Source organism: Lontra canadensis, unplaced genomic scaffold, assembly GCF_010015895.1.
Source record: "Lontra canadensis isolate GAN:19392208 unplaced genomic scaffold, GSC_riverotter_1.0 scaffold3, whole genome shotgun sequence".
Lineage (NCBI taxonomy): Eukaryota > Metazoa > Chordata > Mammalia > Carnivora > Mustelidae > Lontra > Lontra canadensis.
In genome coordinates, this window is record NW_022630997.1 from 21,484,604 (window position 1) to 21,500,581 (window position 15,978).

General features: G+C 37.7%; 1 protein-coding gene across 3 annotated transcripts in view; it reads right to left on the minus strand.

The window, feature by feature from the left end:
- Nucleotides 1-15,978, minus strand: part of CC2D2B (coiled-coil and C2 domain containing 2B) — a 101,089-nt gene that overhangs the window by 54,637 nt on the left and 30,474 nt on the right. For all 3 annotated transcript variants that reach the window (XM_032883656.1, XM_032883637.1, XM_032883647.1), the window contains 6 exons: nucleotides 12,370-12,510; nucleotides 10,512-10,620; nucleotides 10,193-10,311; nucleotides 7,322-7,499; nucleotides 4,401-4,551; nucleotides 3,378-3,525 (listed from right to left, as the gene is read on the minus strand). In XM_032883656.1, coding sequence (XP_032739547.1) covers nucleotides 3,378-3,525; nucleotides 4,401-4,551; nucleotides 7,322-7,499; nucleotides 10,193-10,311; nucleotides 10,512-10,620; nucleotides 12,370-12,510 — 846 coding nt within the window. The remainder of the gene's footprint in view (nucleotides 1-3,377; nucleotides 3,526-4,400; nucleotides 4,552-7,321; nucleotides 7,500-10,192; nucleotides 10,312-10,511; nucleotides 10,621-12,369; nucleotides 12,511-15,978) is intronic.

Here is a 15,978-nt window from a genome sequence, read left to right on the forward strand (position 1 = left end):
TCTGGACTTTGAAACCTCTTGCAATTCACTGCCTCTTAAAATCTGTCATCTGTTCCAATCTTTAACAGAACTGCTTTTCATCTTTTGTAAACCTGAGAACTGTTAACTGCAGCATCATAGAAGCCATGAGAGAAAAGACTTCAAGAATCAAAATGATGAGGACAGGCCAGTGACTATGGCCAGAAGGTCACTGGTAGCATTCAGGAATAAATGAGTTGAGTTAGGGAAGGAATGTGTGAATGAAAAATGGAGGCCTTGTACACAGATCAGTAGACTACACAAATGAGGACTTGGACAGAAAAAACAGCCAAGACAGGTTTTCAGGGTTTAATCAAATGCTTGGGTTTTTCTTTTTTTTAAAACAAAGAAGGCTTCTTGAATATAAAAGACTAACATCTTAGGGAAATGGAAGAGTTAAAAGATAATGTAAGAAAAGGATATAAATATGTCCTCAGGATCCTAAAGAAGACAAAGGAAAGTTCCAAATTACCTATATACAAGTTAGCTTTAGAGTAAGAAGAATAAATATTTGACTCCAAAAAGTTAAAAAAAAAAAAAAAAGAGTAGTATAAGGAGGCAAAGATTGGCAATAGCCCCAGTGGGGATGATGCTAGGGAAAAACGAAGAAATACAAGCATATAATGGTTCAGAGTATTAAAATCTTATTCACTAACTCCAAAATGGATTACCTTTATTAACTGTCCACTTTTCTCTAAAATTCTATTATTCAGGTCTCTAAGAAGATGACCTTGTTTCCTTAGCAAAACAAGGACATCATCAAAATTATGTTCCTGTCTACACAGCAATTTCCGTTTCCTTCTCTGATTTGAAGAGATTTCCTCTTCTCTAGAGCCAAGCTATCACTTATATTCTGGTTCAATATCTTCTTGACTCTGAAGGATCAGATACTCTTTCTAATACATTCTGGCTCTTTTTCTATGGATTTCATCATTTATTCTAAGAAGATAAAAATTGTCCCAATTTCCAAGAAACTTATACTTTGATTCTATTGTCTGTCTTATTTTAAAGCCTCTTTTCAAAACTTAAAACTTCAGTTTTAAAAATAAAAAAGGAGTAGGGAGAGGGTGGTGGGGTTATGGAATTGGAGGAGGGGTATATGCTATGGTGAGTCCTGTTGTTGGATCCACGGTCAAAGGAACAAGATTGATACAAAGCGAAGGTCAAGCAAAGCTTTATTTCATGCCAAGCATTGAGAATCAAACAGTCTGGTCAGGGTCGCCTCTTACAGAGAGGGTGACACCCCCCTGCCTTGCCGACTAACTTTTATAGAGCAAAGGCCATGTGGTTGAGCCTGGCCACGCACAGGTGGCCAATGAGATTGTAACACGCAGAGAAAGCGGCACAATCATGCTAGGTCACACACAGGTGGCCAGTTGAATTACAATTCACCCCATAGTAGCTATTTGAACTAGCCTATCACCTTGGTCAGGATTGGCGCCCAAAAGGCGGGGCCTACACTCCTTGGTAGTTAGGGAGACAGTATGCTCACTTTACTGATTGGATGTCTCCACCTGGCCCGACTCATCCCTGCATTCGGGCTGTTATCTCCACCTGACCTGACCCGTCCTTGTATTTGGGCTCTGTTATCAGGGACTGGTCGGCCATATTCTACTGGTTTCCCGGACTTGCGTTTAAGTAAGTTCCCCTGGGCCGGGGGGCGGGAGGGGGGGTCAGTTTAAGTTTTACTGCATAAACAACAAAATCACGGTTTAACCAGATGGAATCACTCTGGCTAAATAGGCCCTTACACTGTGAAGTGTGTAAACCTGGCAATTCACAGACCTGTACCCCTGGGGCTAATAATACATTATATGTTTATTAAAAAATTAAAAAATTATAAAAAAATAAAAATAAAATAAAAAAGGAAAATAATCCACATCCACGACCTCAGCCTTCTCAACATCAGTTGCTGAGTGCTACTGACACTGTTTGTTTTTCTCTAAAACTATTCCCAAGAAAATCATTTATGAACTCTTTACTATGACTCTGGACATATGCCACTGACTTTATACATAGTGTTCTCACTCTTATTTATAAAACAGTCTCTAATTTCAGTTGTGATTTCCTGTTTAATCCAAGTTATTTATAGCAATGTTTTAAATTTAAAAAAATTAGGGCACCTGGGTGGCTCAGTGGGTTAAAGCCTCTGCCTTCGGCTCAGGTCATGATCTCGGGGTCCTGGGATTGAGCCCCACATTGGGCTCTCTGCTAAGCAAGGAGCCTGCTTCCCCCACCGCCGCCTGCCTCTCTGCCTACCTGTGATCTCTGTCTGTCAAATAAATAAATAAAATCTTTAAAAAAAAAAATAAAATTTTTAAAACATTATTCTAAAAATACTTTTTTTTAGAGCAGTTTCAGATTCAGAGCAAGACTGATCAGAAAGTGCACAGTTTCCTTATGTCCCCTCCCCCCAAAAACATGCAATCTCCTCTACTATCAATATCTTGTACCAGAATTATAATTTATTACATTTATTGCAATAAAAGAGTTGCATTTGTTACAATCAATGACTGACACATCATTTTATCACTCAAGGTCCATACTTTACATTAGGCTTTACTCTTGGTGATGTACACTCTATGCGTTTTGACAAAATGTAATGACATTTATCTATAATTATAGTATCATACAGACAGGAGTTTCACTGCCCTAAAAATCGTGTGTGCCCTGCCTATCCATCCTTGTTTCTTCCTAATGTCTGGCAACTACTGATGTTCTACTGTTCCCACAGTTCTGACTTTTCCATAATGTCATATAGTTGGGTACAACAATGTTAGAAAAAAATATACATGTGTTTATATCGGGAGGAGGAAACATCTTTCTGTTATCATCATTTTGAAATGAGGGAATCTACTTGGCTTTTTATATTTACTGTTTTATTCAAACACAGCTCAATATATAAAACAGTATTACATTTTTATAGATTTTTTATTGTAGTTAATTCTAGTAATCCTACTTGTGGTATGATCTAGATATTAATCCCAATTTCTCTAAGAAGTCCTAGGGCATAGAATAAGATTTCTAGGATTTTTCTTCTAGCAAACTGATAATGCATAAATGGTTCTTTCATAATCCAGAAAGGTTGGGATATACCAAGGATCCAGAGATAAAATCCTTGGGGATCTTGGCCTCTGCCTGCAAGACCTACGGAACGGCCTCTCCCATCATCCATATAACTATAAACCTAAGCATTAAAGAGATTCATTCACTTACATATGAATCCAAATAAAAATAAGTAGTCCAAATAAACTAGACTACTCTTGCCACTGCTAGAGTTTTCTCTTTTACAGACACAGGTTTCTGTATGATGCTTTGTTGAGGAATGGCATTATTTGTCTAGCATAAAAGTTTATTACCTGCAGTAAGCAGATCTTAATGACTGTGACATGGGTGTCAGAGGAATACCATTTTCGTCTAAAGCCCACGATAGAGAGTAGCTCAGTTTTCCTGATGTCAAAAGACAAATTTCTTCAGTTTCATTTCCCTCAAGAAGAAAAGGCACATCTGTTTATAAAAATTATTAAAACATGAATTTTTATTAAAGCATAGAGTGTGACACATTGTAGAAGCCCCCCCCCAATTTACTTGTGGAACCCCAGGCTGTTCTGTGGTGACATCAGGCTCTAATCTTAGAACCCTCCCTCATTTTCCATCAAAGGTACCTCAAGGCAGACTACTTCAAACAGACTACAAAACAGAGAGGAAAATATTGATCTGAAGACCTAGGGATGAGCCCCTCTAGTATCCTCTTCTTACTACTAGAAGCATCGTTAACCATTCTTTCTGGAAGTGGCTTCCAGCAGGAAAGGACAGCTGGCCACAAAACTGGAGTCCAGCTACTACTCTGTCCCCATTCCCTACAGTCCCGAGTCTTCCTCCCTCTACCCATTTTCTTTCTCATTCTCCAGAGAGCCTAACAATACTCCTTGAAACTTCTTCTGAGTTCCTGGTGCTCCCTAAATTTTTTGCGCTAAGTCTTTTCTCCTGGGTTCCCACAACCCTATTTTCTCACTGCAGCTGGACTCTAAGCAAACTACATTCCTTTCTTATTCCTGTCCTTCCCAGGCTTTTTTGCCTACTTATTTCCTTCTCTCTCCTCATTGCTCACAGGAGCTCCTGTTCCAGAGAGTGTACTGCTCTTGTCTCAGGTGATTTAGGAAAAGCACACGTGCCAATTCTAAATTCCAGATTTTTCAAAGATCTGATTCAAGACAGTTTTTAAAATTTTAGTTTAACATCTGAAAGGAGAATTTAATACACTTTAAAGCTAATACTGTAAACAGAGCACTCTTGACTCACACAAATGACCCAGAGTTAGGTAGGATATAGAACTCATGAAGAGAATGAAGGTGGGAGGGGGACATGTTAAATAAACTTACTGCTTCCTACTTCTCCACACGCAGGTATGACCAGCTCATCAGAGCTAAATTCTACATATTCCAAAACAGTTTTACTTTTCACCTCTGTGTTGTTAGGTAAAGGTAAATATAGTTTTGCCAGTAAACTTGTTCTTTTACTTATCTCATAAACCTAAATATAAAAGAAACAACTGATGGCTCATTGAAAGCATAAAATGGGGGGTGGGGAGCTAAAATGAGAACCTTCAACACATTTTTATTCTTTTTTAAAAAATACTAGCATATAAAATAGGTATTTCTCTAGAGCATTTCATCCATATGATTATGAGAAAGGAGATAATCATAAGTCCTTGAAAATAATGGCTTTTACTTATTTCAGAGAAAATGAGTTGAATTAAAGGATTACAAAGAGAGTTCTGAGCATAGAGGTACATATAACATAATACTCAAAAACCTTACTTTTGCATAGCACTTTTAAAGTTCTTTATCTCATTTAAGCCTGATACAAATGATTAGGAAATAGACATTATTTTCCAATTTTATAAATGCAGCAATTGAGTCTCTATACGAAACTACATTAGTTTTTATTATAAATGGTAGAAATGCAGGTTGAATTGCTTAGGAAAAGGGAGATTCATTGGTTCATAGAATCAGAGGACAAGTTAAACAAACTGTGGGAGGTAGGGGAGGGAGAAAGAGTTGCAGAAGGAGAAAGAGAGGGTTTGAGTGGACAGCTCCATAGATGTCCACTGGGTACTAAACCCAGGTCTTCTGATTCTGTATGCTGTCCTTTCTACTACCATTCCATCACTGCCATATTATAAACCTAATTTTTAAAAAGATTTTATTTATTTATTTGAGAGAGAGCACAAGAGGGGAGACGATCAGAGGGAGAAGCAGACTCCCCGGGGAGCTGGGAGCCTGATGCAGGACTCGATCCCGGGACTCCAGGATCATGACCTGAGCCAAAGGCAGTGGCTTAACCAACTGAGCCACCCAGATGCCCAAACATAATTTTTTTTAAACAAAAATCTTATTTTGACCTATACTGTGTTGTCAGTATTTGGGAAAATAGTGACGTGCTCAAAGAAGAAGAAAATCAAGGAGGAAAAAAAATGCTTCCTGAAAGGTAAGAATGTGTCAATCAAAAGGATGGTTAATTAACCAAAAAAAGCAGAGTAAGAGGAAAGTCAAAGAAGCAAATATTTTTTCTGCTCATCTAAATATTGTCCCTGCAAGAGTGACTAGAAGTCAGCACACTAGTTCCTTGACAAAGGCATCCCTAACACAGAAAGGTATGTAGGAGTTATAGCTAATGGGCTTACAGCATGTTCAGGCCTATGAAAGAAATTTCCTACTGCAAATCAGTAAACTGGGTAAGTGGAAAGAGGCATAACTATACTGATAACTATATCCAAATGTTACACTGGCATTTTTTATTTTACAGATCAGCCTTGTGATTTGTTTAGGGGATATAGACATATTCTTATGGACTGTCAAATCCAGTTTCTGGGACTGCGGGGCCGGAGGCCAGACCCTGGATAGTAAAGGTGAAGGTAGAGAATTTCACCTTCATGAGTGAAGTCTCCTGGGAGAGACTTGTCCCCTGAGAGCAGCTCTCAAAATCACTGTGTGGCTGGGATGGAGTGTCAGGAATGAAGATGGACCTTGTAAGTGGGAGAACTAGAATGTTCAAAAGCTCAGAAGTAGGAAATTGCAAGGATGTATGGGGGAAAAACCCAAGCAGTTCAGTTTGGCTCAAGTGAAAAATGAATAAAGGGAATGATAAGAAGTAAATTCAAAATGTAGGTCAGAATCTGTTAGGTTAGGTGATTTAGATTTATTTTGCAACATTTTCAGTTGCTCATGGTGCACTTTAATCCCAGCTAGATTCCTTTCTTTCCCTGCCTCTTAGTTTGCTAAGATCATGTTCTAAGTTGTAGGATGATGAAGAATTTGAAATACACATTTATCTACTTGGGGGTGGAGGCAAGTTTTATACTTCAACTGGCTGGATTATTCACAATTTATTTTAGGTACAGTAGGAAACTATATTCAGTGTATTTTTTAAATAGAAGTTTCAACAGAGGTACATTTTAAGATGATAGAAACTTGAAGTATAGATGAACAAAATGAATGTAGCCTCTCATCGGGGATAGAAGAAAATTATTTTAGGTATTGTAAAAATACCTTTGATTTAGATTTATAATCATAATTCTCTCCTCACTCCCCAAAACTCACTCGATGCTCACATACAAAAATCTTTATTCCCTCCTAACTTTCCTTTCAGGTCTAGTTGCAAGTTTAACCCCTATGTTAGCCATCAAGACTTCTTATCTAGACTACTTTAATGTTTCTAATTTTTTCCCATTGTCCTATTTTCTTCTCCATTTAGTGCAAGAGTTCTTAGGCTGGGTCTTTGGAAAGGGATCAGGAGTCTTGTGTGTATATGTTCTTTCATCAGATTCTTAAAGGGATCCAAAAAATAAATAGATGAATGAATGAATGAATGAATGAATGAATGAATAAAACCACATACACACATACAAATTCAGCAACACACTGAAATCACTAAGTCAGGGCTGAGACAATTTGGAGAAATCATTCAATACCAACAATAGCTATGTTACACATTATAGTTTAAATAACCCTCTTCCATCTCATGAGCAAATGAATAGTAGTGCTGCACATCCAGGGTTGAGAGGAATTTTAGCAGGAAAGAATGGAAGTATTTAGAAAGCCACAAATCAAATGATTTTGTACTTGTAGCATACAAGACTATTGGTGAGTTATAAATACATTATTTATAAATAGTTTGTCTACCCATAAAGATTTGTCATCTTTAAATAGAAATTACTTGCCACATATAACAGTAACTAACAAGAAGCTGAAAATTATGTATGGCATAAAATAAGATACAAAAGTAAATGATGATGGCATACCTCCAAGCAAATTGTTTCAGGCCAGTATATTAACTGAATATTGAAAATTTGCTGAAACATGACTTTAAAATCAAACTGAAGAGGAGATACTGAAGTACAAGAAACCTGTTTCTTGTTGTATAGTATTTTAATGAAATATTTAAGCTTCTGAATTTTGGCTCTCCTTTTTTGTTCATGCCTAAAAATTAAATAAATCTTTAAAGGATCCCTGAAAAGCAAAATGGATGCAACATAATGTTCTTTTCAAAATGCATCTAGGCATGTTAAAGTATGACCATTTTAGAGGACAAATGTTATCTTTAATCTCAATAACGCTTGCCTATGTGTGGATAAAAGCCTCTCCTACTCAAATGTTCTTTTTAAAGATATTTACTCAAAAATAGATAAAGAACTAAAATCAAGGTACTATATAAATCACTCAGTTATTTATTTCACTAAATTGGAACTTAAAGAGATTATGGTACTTACTCATCATAAGATGTCTTTTTTTAAAAAAGATTTTATTTATTTATTTGACAGAGATCACAAGCAGGCAGAGAGGCAGGCAGAGAGAGAGAGAGGGAGAAGCAGGCTCCCTGCTGAGCAGAGAGCCCCCGATGTGGGGCTCGATCCCAGGACCCTCGATCCTCATGACCTGAGCTGAAGGCAGAGGCTTTAACCCACTGAGCCACCCAGGCGCCCCCATAAGATGTCTTATAAGAGGAGGGAACTGAGGGACTTGGGAATGGGGGTGGGGGCACTTGATTTAAAAATTCGAAAATATTTTTCTAACTTCTAGAAGAAAGACACACTCTTAAAAGAAATATGCCATGTCTTCAATAACCTCGTTGAGGTGGCTCTCAGTCAACAGGCTTGTTGTGTCCTCTTTAAGGTCTTTATAAATCCCTTTAGGCCTTAGATAGTACAATGTTTTCCTCCAGGACATTCTTTCTCTAACAGCAAGGATTAGAGAGGCAAGCCAGATTCCCTGGGCTCCTATGAAACACTCCCTGGGAAATAAACTGATCCCTTAAGTGATATGAAACTCCTAAAGAGAGTCTGCCAGCCATTCATTCATTTGTTCATTCACCCAGCATTTATTGAATATCCTCTCAGCTGTAACGCAACTGACCAAATGATGTTTGGACTTCGCTTTTTCAGAAGGAAGAAGACTGGTTGGAAGACAAGCTCTAGGTTGAAGCATAACATGCCCTTCTGTTCTTCACCCTAATTGTCATAGCTATGGGTCCAGGATCTCCTGGTGCCCATATCTACCCATATAACCTTTTCAGAGGGTTAGGAGACAAAGAATTACTTATTTTTCCTATCTCCCTGTTGGCCTCTTCTAACCATCTTCTCAATTAACTTCAGAGAAATATCTTAGGTACACTTCCCATTTATGTTGCCCTCTGAAAGTAGTTTTAATAATGACCTCATGAACCGATTATGAAAACTCATTAATTCAGGATTATATTTAACCTCAGGAAATCTTGCCTTTTTTGTCACCTGTAAACTCTTTATAATTCATCCTTAGTCCCTGTGTTCCCTTCATCTCTATCCTTGACATCAGTATATTCTTCTCCAGAGAAAATATCCTTATTCAACTGGACCTTTCAGATGGATAATGACAGCAAGACCCCACAATAGCAATAGCTTTGAAAAGACAGAACACATCCCACTTTGCCTTGACTTCCACTAAGTTTATTCCTCCTTCTCTTTCCCCTCTTTACTTCTTTTTTTTAAAGTATTTTAAAAATATTTTATTTATTTATTTGACAGAGAGAGATCACAAGTAGGCAGAGAGGCAGGCAGAGAGAGAGAGGAGGAGGAAGCAGGCTCCCTGCCAAGCAGAGAGCCCAATGCAGGACTCGATCCCAGGACCCTGAGATCACAACCTGAGCCAGAAACAGAGGTTTAACCCATTGAGCCACCCAGGCACCCTCCCCTCTTTACTTCTAACTTCCATTTTATGGCTCATGTTTTCTTAACCTCATTTAGATGGTCCTTTTGTATGCATGTCTTACATAACAATCATCTCGGGTCCTCTTTGGAAGTAGGTGTAGAACAAATAAAGCATTCCTCCACTGCTTCACTTTGCTGGTTAGAAAGAGGGTAGTGGTAATTGTGCCTTTGTGTCTGCTACTCTTTAGGTTCATTTTAAATGTAATCATCCAATCATTTCATAAATAGGGATATTTGTTGGACATTTATTACCCTCCTAAATGATACACATTCACAATACTCAAAGATGAATTGTTACAAAGGGTCCCATGGGACAGAGATGTTGAAAAGTTGAACTTAGTTCAGGGTTCTAAAGCTGCCATATCCTCTTTAAAGGAGATGAGATCCATGGTCCCAGAGATGGGAGAAATGGGGATCTATATTAGATCTGTTTTTGCGTGAATGTTCTAGGAATAGGGAGAAAACAGCTCAAGGAAAAAGTCGCAATTGGGAATGGAAGATGTTCGTTACAAAGTAGAAAATTGCCCAGAGGATCCTTCAGATACAGAATAGTTTTTATGAAAGCAACAGGTCCCCTTAATAATCAAGGGCAATCACATAATCTTTTTTTTTTTTTTACAGTGGCTTTATCTCCTATCTACACCTGAACAAAAATTACTGTCATAGCGAAACAAAAAACAATCATCAAACCAAATGGGTTTATGTTCTACCTCAGTCATGAATTAGAAGTGTGACCCTGGGCAACTTACCCTTCCATAAGTCTTAATTCCCCCATCCCTAAGATAAGGATAATACCACAGAGCTATATTTGCAATTAAATGTGTAAATATGTTTAAAAACTTAGTAAAGTGCCCAGCATATGGTACTCACTTTATTAAAACAATGTAATACACAACCTATAATAGAGAAATAATCCTTTAAAATGCTTACAGTGAACACCTGGATAAGTTTGTTAATTCTGCAGTGAAAGAAAGATGTGGCATCAAGGTAACTGGCTTTATTCTTCCAATATCTGTTTCTCCAAGTTCTGAAGCTAAATATGAGAAGCTCTAGAAACCAAAATATAAATACGTAATTTACAATCTAAGTTCACTGCTTAAGACAACTATTCTTAAAATTAAACTTTTATTTTTTATGTGTGTCATTTTGTTGGGTAACTGTTACAAATACCAAGATTTCCTACTTTACCAAACAATTAAACATTATAACCAGTTAAGGGGAGTTGAATGTTATTTTGTAATATAAATACCTCCTGTTTTTCCCCATTCTTAAGTGCTTTTCCTTCAGTTTCCTTCTCAGCCTCAGACATTTCTAACAGTTCTTCTTGGTTTTGTTCATCGCATTTATTCATTTTTATCCTAATTAATAATAAATATAATTATTCAAAGAAGAAATAGTAGATGTATTTGAGATTTGGTTTTCGTGTTGCTAACACACACACACATACACACACGACCAATAGCTACAACAAATAATTTTACTACCCAAGTAAAATACGATAGTAGCGAGAATAAGAGTGGGTGGTGAGCAGGCAGTACTGGTCCAGAGCTACTGTTCTGGACAAGCTTATGGCATCTGTGGCTGTCCTTTTCTGCTCCGGGGTTCAGACTGCATGTGCGTATCAGATTGGTTTAAAGATGTGGAGGGAAGGAAGCAAGTTTACATGAATTCAGGACTCTACAATAAAGTTTCACATTGGGTAGATTTAGAAATTGTCAGAAGCACTTTCGCTAAAAACACTGCAGCAGAGGGGTGCCTGGGTGGCTCAGTGGGTTAAAGCCTCTGCCTTCGGCTCAGGTCATGATCCCAGGGTACTGGGATGGAGCCCCACATTGGGCTCTCTGCTCTGCAGGGAGCCTGCTTCCTCCTCTCTCTCTCTGCCTACTTGTGATCTCTGTCTGTCAAATAAATAAATAAAATCTTTAAAAAAAAAAAAAACCACTGCAGCAGAAAGAAAAATCAACAAAGTAAATATCTTTCTTAATAGGCTGAAGTTACACTAACCTCTTAACCTCTTTTTTTTTTTTTAAGATTTTATTGATTCATTTGATAGAGAGATAGAGAGAGAGCACAAGTAGGCAGAGCAGCAGGCAGAGGGAGAGGGGGAAGCAGGCTCCCTGCTGAGCAGAGAGCCTGATGCAGGGCTAGATGCCAGGACCCTGGGATCATGACCTGAGCCAAAGGCAGAGGCTTAACCCACTGAGCCACCCAGGCACCCTTCTTACAGTTTTGAAAAAAGACATGAACCATGGAGAGTGAACCAGTTATTCCCACAACAGTTCACAAATAGTTTAAGTGATTAAAAAGTTATTCCCACAACAGTTCACAAATAGTTTAAGTGATTAAAAAGTACAGTTTTTAATTGTAACCATCTCCTCTACTAACCATGTTTCTATGACTGTATGTCTCAGCTAGGAGTTTGACTGCGGGGTCTGTGCAGCTTTGTAAGGAAGTGCCATACTGCTTTCAAAGGGCTGCAGCATTTGCATTCCCATCAGCAATTCGTGAGAGCTCCTGTGGCTCAGCACCCTTGTCAGTATTTGTTATTGTCTTTTAAATTCCATTTTGTTATGGATCTTTGCCATTCTAAACATTGTGATTTTAATAGACCTCTCTTTATTGACAGGATATGATGCTGAACATCTTTTCATGTGTGCATTTGCCATCCATGGGCCTTCTTTAGAGAAGTATCTGTTCAAATCTTTTGCCCATTTTAAAAATCCAGTTGTTGGGGCACCTGGGTGGTTCAGTGGGTTAAAGCCTCTGCCTTTGGCTCAGATCATGATCCCAGGGTCCTGGGATCAAGCCCTGCGTCGGGCTCTCTGCTTGGCAGGGAGCCTGCTTCCTCCTCTCTCTCTGCCTGCCTCTCTGCCTACTTGTGACCTCTCTCTCTCTCTCTCTCTGTCAAATAAATAATATCTTTTAAAAACAATCCAGTTGTCTTACTAAGTTATAAGAATTTTTCATATATTCAAAATACAAGTCCTTTGTTGGCTACATCAAATAGCAGTCTAGCTTCTGGATTTTCTCCCAGTTACTCTGAATTCCCCGTTATTCGTGGGCAGTTCTTCAGGAGCCCTACAAGAACGAATAGAGCAGCCGCTCACCTTTGGAACCGTAACTTTACTGAGGTGCTTGTAAACCCTTGCCGTTGTCGAAGGGATTTTATTTGTTTCCAAGTCCGTAATATACTGTGGAACAGAGAGAAGTCTTTTTCCCTTTCTAAGTCATAGAGCTGTTTTGTATTCCTACAACAATAAAGGTAGATCAAAAATACATTGGTGGATTAGAAAGACAAATCATTTAAAATGGCCTGGAAGAATGTATTGCACTAACCCTTCTGGATACCCGCACCTTGTGATTTTTTTTTTTTTTCATTTTACCCACATCTTGATATAGCTACTGAAATTCCATTAAGAGATTCACTCCTTTATGACTTGAAGATTTTTCACTATTCAAAAGTGTTCTGCTAAAATCCAGACTTTTCCAGATGGCCGGGTCATTCTGGAGTGTATTTATTATACTTTTTCCAGATTAACAATTGAAATCGTTGCCTCAAATTTAGAGGTACTTTGCTGGATGGGTTAGTGATCATATTATTTGGAAACAGGTAATACACTGTTTTAAAAGATACTTATTCTGTTTCATGACTTCGCAAACACACTATTAGTATGACAAATTACACTAATTGACTTTCTAATGTTAAATCATCCTTGCACTCCTGGAGTGATCCCAATTCACTGCATTATTTGATAGAATTCTGCTTAGCATATTTGTAATTGTTCATGAATGAAATTGGGTTGTAATAGTTTTTGTATTATCAAGTTTTAATTTCAAAGATAAAATAATGTCATATGTGAAGTTTAAAATGTGGCCTCTTTTTCTATTCTTTGAAAGAGTTTGTGAAAATAGAAGCTCTTTTTAAATCAGACACCTCCAACATTTCCTATATCAGAATCACCAGAGGGCCTGCTGAACACAGATTGCCAAGCCCCACTCCAAGTTTGGGATTCAGTAAGGCTGTGGTGGACCTGATAATTTGCATTTTTAACAGGTTTCCACATGAAGCTGATGCTGCTGGTCTGGGGAACCACATTTTGAGAATCACTGTTTTAAATGTTCTACAGAATCCTTATTTTGTCATCTGAGCCTGGAGTTTTCTTTGCAGAAAGATTTCAAATTACTGATTGGATTTCTTTAACAATGATTGAACTACTTAGAGTTTTTTTTTTTTTCTTCTTCTTCTCCTTTCACTTCTTGGATATATTCTCTTTTGTATTTTTTTTTTTTAGGATTTTATTTATTTATTTTAGAGAGAGAGAAAAAAACAGCACAAGTGGGAGGGGCAGGGGGAGAGGGAGAAAGAATCTCAAGCAGACTCCCTGCTGAGCATGGAGCCCAATGTGGGGCTCGATCTCATAACCCTGAGACCACGATCTGAGCCAAGATCAAGAGTCAATGCTCAACCAACTGAGCCACCCAGGCACCCCAATTCTGTTTGTATTTTTGTACAGATTTTTCCTTTCCATGTAAATGTTTAGGCATGAAGTTTTTCAAAGTATACAACATCTTAAGTAATGTCCCCCTTTCTGTCCTGACATTGTGTATTGTGTATTTGCATTATTTTTCTTTTTAAGATTTTATTTATTTATTTGACACAGAAAGAGGGAGAGAGCACAAGCAGGGGCAGCAGAAGAGGGAGAAGCAGGTTCCCTGCTGAGCAGATAGCCTGATGTGGGGCTTGATTCCAGAACCCTTGGATCATGACCTCAGCTGAAGGCAGACACTTAACCAACTGAGTCACTCAAGCGCCCCATGCTGTTTCTTTTCTTGATCAGCTTTGCTAGAGTTTATCAATTTCTTTTTTAATTTTTTTTTAAATATTTTATTTATTTGACAGACAGAGATCACAAGTAGGCAGAGAGGTAGGGAGAGAGAGAGGAGGAAGCAGGCTCCCACAGAGCAGAGAGCCTGATGTGGGGTTCTATCCTAGGACTCTGGGATCATGACCTGAGCTGAAGGCAGAGTTTTTAACCCACTGAGCCACCCAGGTGCCCCAGAGTTTATCAATTTTTAGCAAACATTTGAGTTTACTTATTCTATCATAGCTATCTTATTAATTTCTGCTCTTTCATTCCTTCTATCCTTTTTCCTAGCTTAAGTATGCTTAGCTCATTAATTTTCAACCTTTCCTTTTCTCTAATGTGTATTTAAATGAATATCCCTCTAAGTACTATTTTAACTGTACCACAAATTTTGATATATATTTGTTCTTAATCAGTAAATTCAAAAATCTTTCCTAATTATCAATGATATCTTCTCTGAAAAATAGATTATTTTAGACATGTATTTCTTAATTTCCAAACATATAGAGATTTCTAGTTATATTTTTGTATTAGATTTCTTTCTGCATTGAATGATTTAAATCAGTTGACTATACTGAGACTTTGAGATTTATTGAAATAACAGAAGATCAACTTTTGTAAATGTTCCCTGTGTTCTTGAAAAGAGTGGCATTTTGCAGTTGTTGGGTACAACGTTCTATAACTATATATTAAGTCAAATTCGTTCATCATATTGTTCAAATCTTTTATACCCATACTGAAATTTTTTGGTCTACTTGTCCCATCAATTACTGAGAGGAGTGTGTTAATATTGCCCAATATTTGTGAATTTGCTATTTCTCCTTGCACTCTTATCAATTTTGCTTTATTTTGAAGACATATTATTATATGCACATATGTATTTATGTGTATAAACATATATATGAATATATGTTAACTAAACTGCATCATTTTGATGTGGCCCTCTTTATATCTACTAAAGCTTTTTGCCTTTAAAGATCTATTTTGGGGCACCTGGGTGGCTCAGTCATTAAGCGTCTGCCTTTGGCTCAGGGTGATCCCAGGGTCCTGGGATCGAGCCATATTGGGGGGGGGGGGTCCCTGCACAGCAGGAAGCCTGCTTCTCCCTCTCCCACTCTCCCTGCTTATGTTCCTGCTCTGCTGTCTCTCTCTGTCAAATAAATAAATAAAATCTTAAAAAAATAAAAAATAAAGATCTATTTTACTTTATGTTAACATAGCTATGCACCTTTATTTGTCAGTGTTTGTGTGATTTTTTTCCCCAATATTTCTGTTCTCTAACTTTTTATGTTCTTATGATGTAGGTAAGTCTCTTATAAATAAGATATAATTGGATCCTGGTTTTGGAATTTTTTTCCTACTTTTTAAAAAAATTTTTATTGAAGTATAGTTGACACACAATGTTATATTAGTTTCAGGTATACATACAATGTAATGATTCTACAGTTCTAGAAGTCATACTATGCTCACCACAAGTATAGCTACCCTCTGTTGCCATACAACTCCAGTGCAATACCGTGGACTATATTCTCCATGACTTTTTATCCCCATGACTTACTCATTCTACAACTGGAAGCCTGTAGTTCCCACTCCCCTTTACCCATTTCCCTCAACTCCCTACCCTTCTCCCCTCTGGCAACCACCAGTTTGTTGTCTAGATTTACGGTCTCTTTCTGTTGTTGTTGTTGTTCATTTGTTTGTTTTGTTTTTAGATTCCACATATAAGTGAAGTCATGGTATTTGTGCTTCTCTGTCTGACTTACTTCACTTTGCATAATGCCTCTAGGTCCATCCACGTTGTCACAAATGGCAAGAGCTCATTCTTATTTATGGCTGAGTAATATTCCATGA